At 45.3% G+C, this 12,251-nt stretch overlaps 1 protein-coding gene across 1 annotated transcript in view; it reads right to left on the bottom strand.

Annotated features, from left to right (window-relative positions):
• Window positions 1-12,251, bottom strand: part of SPATA16 (spermatogenesis associated 16) — a 122,881-nt gene that overhangs the window by 40,092 nt on the left and 70,538 nt on the right. The window contains exons 5-7 of the mRNA XM_065411238.1: window positions 8,852-8,999; window positions 4,305-4,451; window positions 2,282-2,394 (exon numbers count right to left, since the gene is read on the bottom strand). Of these exons, the coding sequence (XP_065267310.1) occupies window positions 2,282-2,394; window positions 4,305-4,451; window positions 8,852-8,999 (408 nt within the window). The remainder of the gene's footprint in view (window positions 1-2,281; window positions 2,395-4,304; window positions 4,452-8,851; window positions 9,000-12,251) is intronic.

Genomic DNA, 12,251 nt, shown 5'->3' on the forward strand with positions numbered 1-12,251 from the left:
TACTTTGGGGGTCCTAAGCCTCTGACTGCCAGAAACTGGGACTCTACAACAGAGGATGGATCACTTGATTGCCCTGTTCTGTTCCCTTGGAAGCATCTGGCATTGACCACTGTTGGAAGACAGGATACTGGACTAGATGGACCATTGGTCTGACCCAGTGTGGCCATTTTTATGTTCTAAAACTTGGGGTGAAATCCTGCTCCCACTGAAGTCAATAGGAATTTTGCCATTAACTTCAAAGGGGCCAGGATTCCATCCTTGGAAACATCAAAGTTGGAGAGTCTAAATAGACTTCAGGATTTTTTTATGCTAAAGATGCACAAGCACATCAGTAACACATAATGTACTTTCTCAAAGTGGTGCCATTTCAAATCAGCCTGCACACCAGTTAGAAGGGGATTTGGGTCAGTCAGAGAATGGTCAAGGACAGATGAATTCAAAGAGGCATGCTAACACTGAAAACAAAAAGATACATTTCCTTTGGGATCTGTGCCATGAGACTCCTCCCCCTTCCTCATACTGAGCTAATAAGCAAATGTTTTATTAGGGTCCATTTCTGCAAGGTGCTGAGCACTTCACCTCCCACTGAGTTTGTGAGATCAGCCCTTTCTTGTCTGTTTACTTATTACCATCAGAGTGAAGAAGATATAGTTTATCCAAGATTTTAGCTAATGTTTTTCACTTGATAGAGGTTGCTAAGTAGCAGTTTTTGTCAACCTCCTACCTACTGTCAGAGAGTAAGAATATTAATTCTGTCATTTGCTAAAACACCTGATGAGGAAATGCCTCTGATTTTTCCACGACACAGATAACTAGAAAACTGTTATTGCTAGGGGAAAAATGTTAACATTAGCATTTGCAGTCTGTTGAGGAGAGATTTCTTCCACTTATATTCTGGAGAACAATTTAAGAATTGCTTTAAAATAGTCTAGTCTACAGGCAAATTTCATTTTTGACCTTTTGTGCTAATCAAAAGCCAAAGTGATAAAAAGCTGTGTACATTATAGTAAAAAGTATGGTGTGGAATATGCTAATATATCTACAATATGTCTGTATCAGATTTGAAAGTAATTTCACATACTTCACTATGTAGAGCAAGGGTGGGCAAACTTTTTGGGCCAAGGGCCACATCTGGGTAGGGAAATTGTATGCAGGGCCGGGGCAGGGGGTTGGGTTGTGGGAGGGAGTGCGGGGTGTGGGAGAGGGTGCAGTGTGCAGGAAAGGGCTCAGTCAAGGGATAGGGGCATAGGAGGGGTGCGGGCTGTATGAGGGGGCTCAGGGCAGGGGGTTGGGGTGCAGGAGGGGATGCGGACTGCAGGCGGGGGCTCAGGGCAGGGGGTTGGGGTTGAGGGGTGCGGGGTGTATGAGGGGGCCCAGGGCAGGGAGCTGGGGTGCAGGAGGGGTGCGAGGTGCAGGCAGGGGGCTTAAGGCAGGGAGTTGGGGGGAGGAGTGCAGGAGGGGTTCGGGCTCCGGCCTGGCGCCGCTTACCTAAAGTGGCTCCGGGGTGGCAGCGGCACGCACTGGGGCCAGGGCAGGCTCCCTGCCTGCCTGCCTGCCCTGTCCCCGGCCCTGCACCGCTCAAGGAAGCGCTATGGCCCCTGGGGAGGAGGGGGGGTGGAGGGCTCCGCATGCGCTGCCCTTGCCGCGCCTCCAGGTTCCTCCCCCGAAGCTCCCATTGGCCGCGGTTCCCCATTCCCGGCCAATGGGAGCTGCGGGGGGCGGTGCCTGGAGGCAAGGGCAACACACGGAGCCCTCTGCCCCCCTCACCCGGGGGCCGCAGGGAAGTGGTGCCGGCCGCTTCTGAGAGCGCCACGGGGCCCACGGTGCCACGGGAGGCAATCTCGCAGGCCGGATCCAAAGCCCTGAGGAGCCGGAGCCGGCCCGCGGGCTGTAGTTTGCCCACCCCGATGTAGAGGCTAGGCTGGAATTTAATCTAAGGGTATGTCGACACTACAATAAAACACTCATGGCTGGCCCATATCAGCTGACTCAGACTTGCAGGACTTGGGCTGCGGGGCTATAAAATTGCAGTGTAGACGTCCTGGCTCAGGCTCCTGTTGAAGTCAGCTGAGTGCTTTGCAAACATACATGCATAGTTTGCCACACATCAAAGAACCACTAACTAAAAATATTTTCTTGTTTATCAAATTACAGATTCACTTAAATATCTGTCTGAAACAACAGAATAAAAGACATCAACAAAACACATCTTAATAATCACATATACACAAACCTCTAATACTGCATTCACTGCATTCTATAAAGTAGATTCTATACCCACAGTTAATTTGGTGCCTCTGATAAAATCCATTATTGGCAAGATCTTTTTCCCTACGGTCTCCAAGTGTCTTACTGATTCTTCTCTTGTAAGAGGACTAAAAGGAGCTCTGTGTTCTAAGAAATGAAATAGTAAACCTTGATATTGTTTTTGATCATACCAGTGCACCTTTCATACAAGGTATTCTACAGAGGATTTAGCAAGCCATGTGGGCTCGGGGAAGTGAGAAATTGCTGGGAAAAGCCACCCAGACATTCAGCTGGCAGGAGCAGAGAAAGTCAGCTGCAGGAGGGACCTCTGGAAGCTGATGATGTCGCCAGGGCCTGGTTGCTTTATTTTATTCCAGTTTTTAATCTGGTCATTCTCTCCCCTGTGCTGGTTGGATGTTCAATCCAACCCCCTTCCTTTACAGTGTCTATACTTCAACCTCACTCCCCCTGCCTTTCATGCTCCCTTTCTTCCCTCCTTTTTCCTTACTCCCCTCCACTGTTGAATCTTTTGATCTTTGCACAACAATAATATGACAGAACCACTGGGGCACGGTTGGGTCCCAAATAACTGCATTTTCTCAATAAATACAAACATGCAAGGCCTACCTACATACATACTGCTGCTCTGGCTGGTTTCTCGTGCTTCTAAAAATATGTGAGCACCACTCAGGGATTACAAACTATTTAAAGGAAAATTACCCTATTCCTAGACACCTGGAGTGGCCAAATTTACTGACCCGCTGAGCCGCATACAATAATCCTAAGAAGTTTGAGAGCTGCAAGACATGCACAACCTACCCCGTGGGGTGGCGCCCGCTGGGGTGAAGGGCTAAAGCCCTTAGGCCCCCCACCATGCAGGGTAGAAGCCTCTAGTCCCACCACCCCACTGCAGGGCAGAAACTCCCCCACATCCAGTCTGGTAGGTGGAGAATCAGCGCGAGCCGCACTTTAACTGTAAAAGAGCTGCATGCACTCACAAGCCACAGTCTGGCCACACCTGCTATACACTATACCCTCCCTTCAATGTTCTCGCTACCATCCTTTGTTTCTGTTTAGCTAATCCCCTTCCAACAAAACCTTCCTTCCAAAAAAATTAAAAGATAGAAATAAATCAACCAACCACGAAAAATCATGGCACTGACGTGACCTTTGCCAACCATCACGTTGTTCCTCCCACCCTTTTGTCTGTCTTATCTAATTATATTGTTAAACTCTTTGGGGCAGGGACTGTTTCTTACTCTATGTTTGTACAGTGTCTACCAGGATGGGGGCCCCATTCTTGGCTGGAGTCTCTAGGTACCACCATAATCAAATAAATAATTAAATTTAATACTACTTTGCACTCCTACCGTGTTTTCCATTGGAAATATTAATTAATTAGGCCTCACAACACCTCTGTGAGGTGAGTGATTTTTAGCCTCACATTCCATATGGTGAAAATGAGGCACAGCTAGATGAGATGACTGGTCTCCAAAGATTACTGTAACACAAGTGCTTTTTGGACAACTAAAGTTTTCTAAGAGTATCTGAGCACTCCACAGTCTTTATTATATTTATCCTCACTACACCTCTGTGAGGTAGGGCAGTGCTAATAACACATGGGGAACTGCAGCACACAGAAATTAAGCAACTTGTCTAAGGAAGTTTGGGGGAGGAGGGAATTGAACTCACATCTCCTAAGTCCCAGGGTAGCACCATAACTACGAGACCTCCTTCCTCGCTACAGCCAAGTGAATCATTTAAAGTGAATATCTGCCTGCACTGGCATTTGGCAAACACAGTGACAAATGTCTACAGAGACAGGGTGGGGAGGAGGAGAGTTGGGCGTGGTGGAAAGTGGGGAGGAGTGACAAGTTACCTACGTATTCGGGATGGGGATGAAGTGAATGGTTGTCTGGTTGCATAATGGCGTAGACATGCCCACTGTGGCCTGCACTTTAGCATAGTCCCTTGATCTGTGCCCCAACCAGTCCTCTGCCCCTGCTGGTGACAAACTACATTGCATTCAAACTACTAGGCAAATCAGCAATGCATACCTGAAAAGGATGGCAGCTTTTTACTTGATATCTTTTCCAAGAATTTCCCTACATCTTTGTTTTTGAAACCCAGGGTCAACAAATATTGTTGGGGAGGCAAAGAAGCCCAATCTGCTGTCTGTGGTAAGATGTGAAGTCCATGAGGATCTGGAACAAGACAGTGATAGCATTTTGCACCCTTGCTTTTTCTTGAGGGCTTACGTTAGCTCTTCTCTTGAAAAACCTTAGCCTCCTCGCTTGAAAAAGAAAAGTGCTAAAAGAGTACTGCAGTCAAGCGAATTTAACATAAAACACCCACCAAAACAAGTGGCCAGAGAAACCCCTTAAACATGTTCAGTGCCAAGGCATAGGTGTAAGTAGTTTTCGAAATTTTGAATGTTGATGAATTTTTTTCATTGAAATTTAAAATTTCACCGCAAAAAGGGTAAAAATGTTCATGAAAATTTTGTCTCGTTTTTTGACTAGCTCATCAAAAAATTCCTAAATTTAATATTTCAACATTTGTTGTTGAAATGTTTAATTTTAACAAAACAAAACCAAAAACCTCAAACACCACCATCCTGCACAAAAAGCAGGATGACATTTTAGTGACAATGTTCACAAAAATTTTATCCTGTTTTCAACCAGCTCTACTTTTAAGATGCCTAGTAATATAGTCAGAGAATGACAAACAGAGAATCCCATTTACTGCTCACCAGCTTACTAGCACATAAATAAAATACAGTGAGCTAGATATTCCTCTTCCCCAGTATTATGCCAATTGCTCTCTATTAACTTTGCTAGAGTAACTACAAAGTTCCACTGATGTGATCTCAGAATGTGTTCTATTTGGTAGAGTCCTTGTTTTACTCATGCGCTGTACTCTGAATGTATGCACGTTCTGGATGTGTGCAAATATTTTAAATGAGCTAATTTTGTGCTGTACCATTCCATTCTTTTTATCTCATTTGTATATACAGAGTTTACTTAGCAGGTGGTTAACAGCCAGAAATTATAAATCCCTACCTGCTGAAGTTCTATGTAGCTTTTAATAGGATGCTAGGGGCTTGGAATTGTTGGTTTTAAAAGCCGTACCTATAGTCTAAAAGCTTTCTGCCTCTGATGGATTCAAAAGTTTAAAATAGACTGCATTGTGCATTTGAATTTAAAAATATACCTCCTTTTCTTCCCGTGGATCAAAGGAAAACTTGTGGAGAAATTCTGTATGATACATCCTTACAATAAGTCAAAACTTGAACCAAGATTTGGATGAATGAATGTTACTGAAATTCATGATTAAGGTTATTTTAACTAACAAGTTAATGAGAAATCTGGTATTTCAAACTGTATTTTCATAGAAGTGGTTTGGTTCACATTTAAAATCCCAGAGATGAGGGGTATGGAACCTTGCACCTGCAGGACATAAATTCAGACCTGTGCCAATCTGGCAGTGATGGAAAATCATCACTGTGACAGATATGGCAATTTCCTGCAATATCTTTGGGAGATCTTATTGAATTAAGTTTAAATAGCTTTGCAGTCAATTGTATTACAAATGCAAAGTTTATGTATTATTGTGGGATTGTATGTAACTTCTTTAGGGAAGAGACATGGACAATCCAAACCCTGGGAAATTTTATTTGCTTCAACAGACTATTTTAAACAATGTGCCAGTCAAGAAGGAACATTCGGGACAAACAAAGTTAAATGGGTCTCCTAGGAAATACCTGGCAGGAGGGAAATGCAAATTCTCACTTCTGGACGCAATCTTTCGAAGCTACACTCTGAGGAGAGAACCATTGTATCTGACTGACTACCTATCCCCACTCCCTGAATATCTAAGTTCCAAGCTATTTAAAGGAAAGGCTAACTTATGTTCTTGTTCTGAGGGAAAGCTGTTATGAACTTGTAATCACAGAAAACCCCCTGGATGGGGTTTGATCACCCACAAGAGATTTTGTTGCAGTTGGGGGTGATCTCTGGTAAGATTAGCATGTGTGTAGGTTCTTTCATTGTTTTTTAATATGTTGTCTCTGTCATGCTTTCACCTTAAGAATAACTGCTACTTAGAAAGGGCTGTGTGGAAACTTACAACAGTGGGCAATTTCCCTGCAGATACTGGCTGTATAGGCCATCTTGCTTGCTGGGGAACTCACAGTGTAGACAGGGGCCTATGCTGGTCAGGAGAGAGAGAGATGCCAGTCTCCACCTCAGAGAGGTGACGGCTGAAGAGCCAGGAGCCTAGAGTGGGTGTCCTTGCTGGTCCACGAGGTGCAATTGCCTTGAACTATGACAGTCACTAGCTGAAAGCTCTTTGATGAACTAAGTGAAATGGCTTGGGGGTCTCAGTCCAGTTCTGAATAGACAAGTCACAAACAACACCGCCACAGTTGGCGTTAGCTGTTACCCTTGTCAGCTACCTCAGCAGAGCATCTAGTGACAGTTAATTTTTCCATCCTTGTCCTAAGTTCTCAGCCTTAGAGGGTGCTCCCTGCAGGTCAGAAATGGGGCATATTGGTGGAGAAGCTTGGACTGCAGCACTGCCTATGCTTTACCTGTTCTGTGAACATATAAGGGCTGCAAACTCCAGAGCTGTGAATTCAGCATCCTTCACCATCATTGCAGTCACAAAAGGAAACAAAATAAAACAAGCCATGCTAAATTTTTTACTGTTTTTTTTAACTTGTATTACACAAAAAGTTGCACATGACGAACCCAATTATGATCTCAGATACACAGGACAATTCCCAGAGAAGTCAATGAGCCAAATTCTGCTCTCAGTTACACCAGTGTCAAACAGAAGTAACTTCACTGAAGTCTAATGGGTGTTATAACCATGCATCTGAGGCCACAACTGGGTCCATTAGCTTTATTTATAAGCAAAATAATTGATTAAAATGGTCTATAACCAGGTCCTCTCCCTTTCCCCTCCCCTTTGTCTTTTTTTCTTTCCTTGGATATAGTAGTGAAAGAAATTAAAAATTAAGGGTGACATTTTCAGAATGCCTATGTGATTTAGGCACACAAGTCCTATTGACATTCCAAGCAACTTGTCCTCCTAGGTCACGTAAGGACTTTTGAAAATCCCACCCTCTCTCTATATTGTGGAGATGGGATTCTGTGAGGTATGAGTTTGTCTCCTTTTCAGTCAGGTTCAGGGAGTTTTATATTATACTCCTCTTAATGCCAATACTTTTGTTCCCTGGAAGTTCTCCACAAATTCACATCAGCAAGTAAACAGAAGACAGCTACTTTATAACCTCCATGACAAATAACAAGTCCCTATTTTCTCTATTTAAAAAAACACCACCACACACATAAGGAAGTTCTTCAACTTGTAAAATCAAGGTGATCTGTCTTTACAGTGACGTTTTTAAAACAAAACATAAAATGAACAAAATAAATGTGCTTAGTTGTGTACAATACTTGCATGACTTTGTTGTTAGTGCTTGGACTTACTATTCTCTGTTTGTTTTTTTATTAAGGAAGTTTTTAGTGCTCCTGAAAGGTTCCATATTGATTGCCCTGAAGGATGAAGTCGTTATTCACAGAGCTGGTATGTCATAGCAAGTGGTATAGCCATATAGCCCAATCAATAAGTCTCAGCTCTGACCCAGGGCAATACCTCTAGGAATTAAAGAGCATTTCAGTCTTCTGGAGTATTCTGCTAGAACTGCCCACAAAGTGCCAGCTATAGTGTGGGTTCTTGTGATGGGAGCAAATGTCCTCAAGCAATTCGACATACTGAGAAATTTACCTCTCCCTCTGTCTGATCCCCAGTCATCAACACAGAGTGACACCTTAGGGTCTTCTCATAGTCACTACTGCGCCAAGTAACTCAGTTTGCAATGATGACAAGACATACCTTAGCCCATCATCCACTTTCCTTCTGTACTGAGGCCCTTCTCACTGTGATCTAAGAGCTTATCAACTCAGGAAAAGGCTACTTTAACTCGCTCAACCAGCAGGGGACAATGAGGGTCACACAAAAGATTCCCCTGTTCACACCAAAACTCGATGCCCTCCACTGGATCCCCATTCACTTCTGGGTCCTACTCAAGGTCCTGGTTCTGAATGAGGCCAGGCTACCCATTCATGACTGCTGGGAACGATCGATCATTAGTGCCCAGGGTGGGTGAGACCAGTAAGAGGCAGAGGCAGAGCATCATCAGCGGGGGGCTCTTGACCATGGAACTCCCTACTAGAGATTAGGGTGAGCCCAAGCCTGACAATCTTCAGAGCACATTGCAAAGCCCAATGTACAACAAAAGCTTTGCTGCAATAATGGAAGTCAAAGAATGACGCTTTGAGGCACCATGGGTAAAATTCACCCTTGTGCAGGTTGTCAGTACAAAGCTCTTCCTTAAATTGTGTTTGAGGACTTAAGTGCTACATAGGTCATATGTTGGCCCTCTGCTCAGGGGTGAATTTCACCCCATGTAAGAGTAAGAATTTGCAGGATCAGGCCCCAACCACCCACAAAACAAACTCAATGTCAGCTACAAACACGCAATCCTCACAATCCAATAAGGTCCAATGCCACTTGAAGATGTGAAATCCACTCTTACCGGTGTATATGTACTCCACATAATCGGGGTGCTTTTTAGAAAAAGCTTCCTTCATTTTGTCTATTTTGTCAGCCTTTGCTTTTGTTGCAAATGGTGTGTACATAACTGAAAAAGATTCCTCCCTTGTGATGGCTTCTTCAATCATAGCCTAAAAAAAAAAGGGAGAGAAATGATACATACTGTGCTGGTAAAAAGTGAACTGCCATTAAAAAAAAAATAGGGGAGGGAAAGAAAAATAATTGCCGTCACAGCTGATATTTTCCCCCTTTAATAATTGCACAGTCATGCAAAGATAACATATTTTGGTCTTGAATATTAATTAGGGAGGAATTCAAATTAGTTCCAGAAAACATTGCCTATCTCATGCTCAGAAAATTAATTTAATGTAAAAAAAACATTTGTAAACAGTTTTCAGTGCAGTGAGCCTATGTCTTCAATGGAGAAAAAAGTATTAGGTAAACTATCTGCAAGTTAAAAAGACCAAATTGATTCTATGATCTCTGAAGGTCACATCCTTCACCTGAAGTTTTATTCATTATTTGGGAGCTGGTTAAACAATACTTTACATTTACGTTACCCCTTGGGTTGGCATGAATCAAGTACTCGGGCTGAATGGAATGTTGGCCTTAAATATTAATTCTATACATAGTTTGCATAAAGAGTGAAATTCATGCTTGTGCAGAGGGCCAGCACAAGGTGTATGCATCATGTAAACCCTTAAAATAGGGCTAAATGGTACATTATGTTGGCCTCCTGAACAGAGGTGAATTTCACCCTAAATGGACTACCAGAATAAAATGAGATCACCCCACCCCACAGCTGAACTGGAGTTAACTGACAACATAGATCAGAACTAATCTTGCTCAGCATGATTACTGCCCCTGCATAGGGCAGGATTGAACCAGTTTCTGAAACAGCATTGAACACAGACAGCTCATTCTGATTTGCACGTCCTGTTAAATCATGTTCAGCACTGATTCAGCTGCGTCCATTACAGACCTATGTTGCATTTTCCCTAATGTCGACAAAGCTTCCATAAAATTGGGAACGCTGAAACATTTCTTCAGTGTAACTTTGTTTATGTGTAATCATTCACCCAATACAAGGTAAGTGGAGACAATCACAAAGAAAAAGCATAAAGAGACAGATCTCCATATTCCAACAGGGAATAGCCCTCACATCACACCCTATATTGAAGTGAATCACTGAAAATCTCAGTTTTTGAACTGAGCTTTGAACTGAGCTGTTTTACTGACAGACCAAATGGATCTTACTTCAGTTGTTGAAGTCATTCTTCAGTGATATAAAATTGCCCAGGAAATAATGAGCATATCTGAGCGATGTGCTCAACAGACAATTGTTTCTGCTAGGCTGGAATGAAGACTGCTGTCACGGAGTCCCCGGGCGATGCTCTGGAACTGCTCCCCACAAAGCCAGTCAGGACTTTGGGGAGCCTCCTCTCCCTCGGAGCAGACCGTCTTCAGGGCAAGAAGCTCACACGTCTTCACCTCCTGGGTCTGACCTTGGAGCATACAGCATATGCCCCTCCGTGCGCTTCCCACAGCGAGTCCACCCAGGCAGGGTCCTGGGGAAGCCAGAGGTCCTGCACGCACCCCCACTTTGCAGTCAGACGTGACTCTTAGCCAGCCAGTAAAACAGAGGTTTATTAGATGACAGGAACACGGTCTAAAACAGAGCTTGTAGGTACAGCGGTGAATGGGACCCCTCGGCTGGGTCTATTATGGGGTTCAGAGAGCCAGACACCCCCAGCTGCACTCCCTTCCGCGTTCCCAGTGAGCACCCAACTGGAACCCCCTCCAGCCCCTCCTTCTCTGGGCTTTGTCTCTTTCCCGGGCCAGGAGGTCACCTGATCTCTTTGTTCACCTTTAGCTATTCCCTTGCAGGGGGGGAAAGGCCCTGGCCATTTGTTGCCAGGGAGACAGAGTGTCAGTGATTTATGCACACTGGCCTTTATCCCTCCACCTAGAGACTTAAGAAATGCATAGGGGAAACTGAGGCACCCACACAGTATTCAGAGGAAACATTAAGAACAGTCCCACTTCGTCACAACTGCAATAGGACACGAGCTAAGTATCTGTGTCCTTTTCTATAATGGCCGTAAGCAGGTCCTTTTATATGCATTGTACCAATTTACTTCTAGTAGCAGAATACTGGATCCAGTGGAAAGATCTATTCTCTTTGTAGAATGTGTCTCACAAATGACTTGTTTGTGGATGTGGTTAAGAGTCAGAGGGTCTGCCCTTCATAAACATTTTCAAAAGGAGGCAAAATTCAGAAATAGGCTACTTTATATAGAGAAAACACATGCGCTCAATAGCAAGACAATACCATATATATTGTAATGATACCCACTGCATAAATAAATTGATACAACCACAGAATATAATGTGGACCCAGGAAATTAACTGCACTCAGGCCCAAATCCGTCCATCTCCTTTGCTGGCATGGACAGCCCTCACAGCAGCAGAAATGGAGCAGTTTCACTCTGCAGGGAGTCAACCAGGATGCCAGGAATACATGCAGGGAATTGTAACCCCTATGCAATGTGGGCCCAAAGCCATAGAACCAGCCTATGCAATCATGCTTACAACTCTTGGTAGGTAAGGCACAGTCAGGGGTGAAAGTAACTGAAAGGACTTACCGGTACACCCGAGTCCTGAGTGGGGGCGTGGCCTCAACCAGAAGAGGCGTGGCCTCAACAGGAAGAGGCGGGGCCTTTCAAGATTTAAAGGCCCTGGGGCTCTGGGTGTGGCTGGGAGCCCCAGGGTCTTTAAATCACCCCGGAGCTACCAGCTGCAGAGGCGGCTGGGACCCCCGGGGCTCAGGGGCAAATTAAAGGGCCCAGGGCTCCAGCCGCCGCAGAGCTCCGGGCCATTTAAATCACCACGGGAGCCCTGCCATCGCTACCCCAGGGCGGCAGGGTTCGGGCGGGGATTTAAAGGGCCCGGTGCTCTTGCCACTGCGGGGTAGCGGTGGCAGGGCTGCAGTTGCAGGAGCACTGGGCCCTTTAAATCTCCGCCCGAGCCCGGCTGCAGGAGCCCCGGGGCTCTGGCAGTGATTTAAAGGGCCAGAGGCTCTGGCTGCTGCGGGGAGCCCCAGGCCCTTTAAAGCGCCACTGGTGCTCCGGCAGCCGGGCTTGGGTAGCGCTTTAAAGGGCCCGGAGCTCCCCGCAGGGGCCGGAGCTCCGGGCCCTTTAAATCCCTGCCTCAGCCCGGCTGCCGGAGCTCCGACGGTGATTTAAAGGGTCTGGGGCTCCCCGCAGCGGCTGAAGCCCTGGGCCCTTTAAATCACCGCCGGAGAAGCCAGTCCAGTCCGGCATGGCGTACCGGCTCTTTCACCTCTGGGCACAGTCTTAAAGGAGTGCAGCTGAGTGGACCTT

This window comes from Emys orbicularis, chromosome 9 (genome assembly GCF_028017835.1).
Source record: "Emys orbicularis isolate rEmyOrb1 chromosome 9, rEmyOrb1.hap1, whole genome shotgun sequence".
Taxonomy (NCBI): Eukaryota; Metazoa; Chordata; order Testudines; family Emydidae; genus Emys; species Emys orbicularis.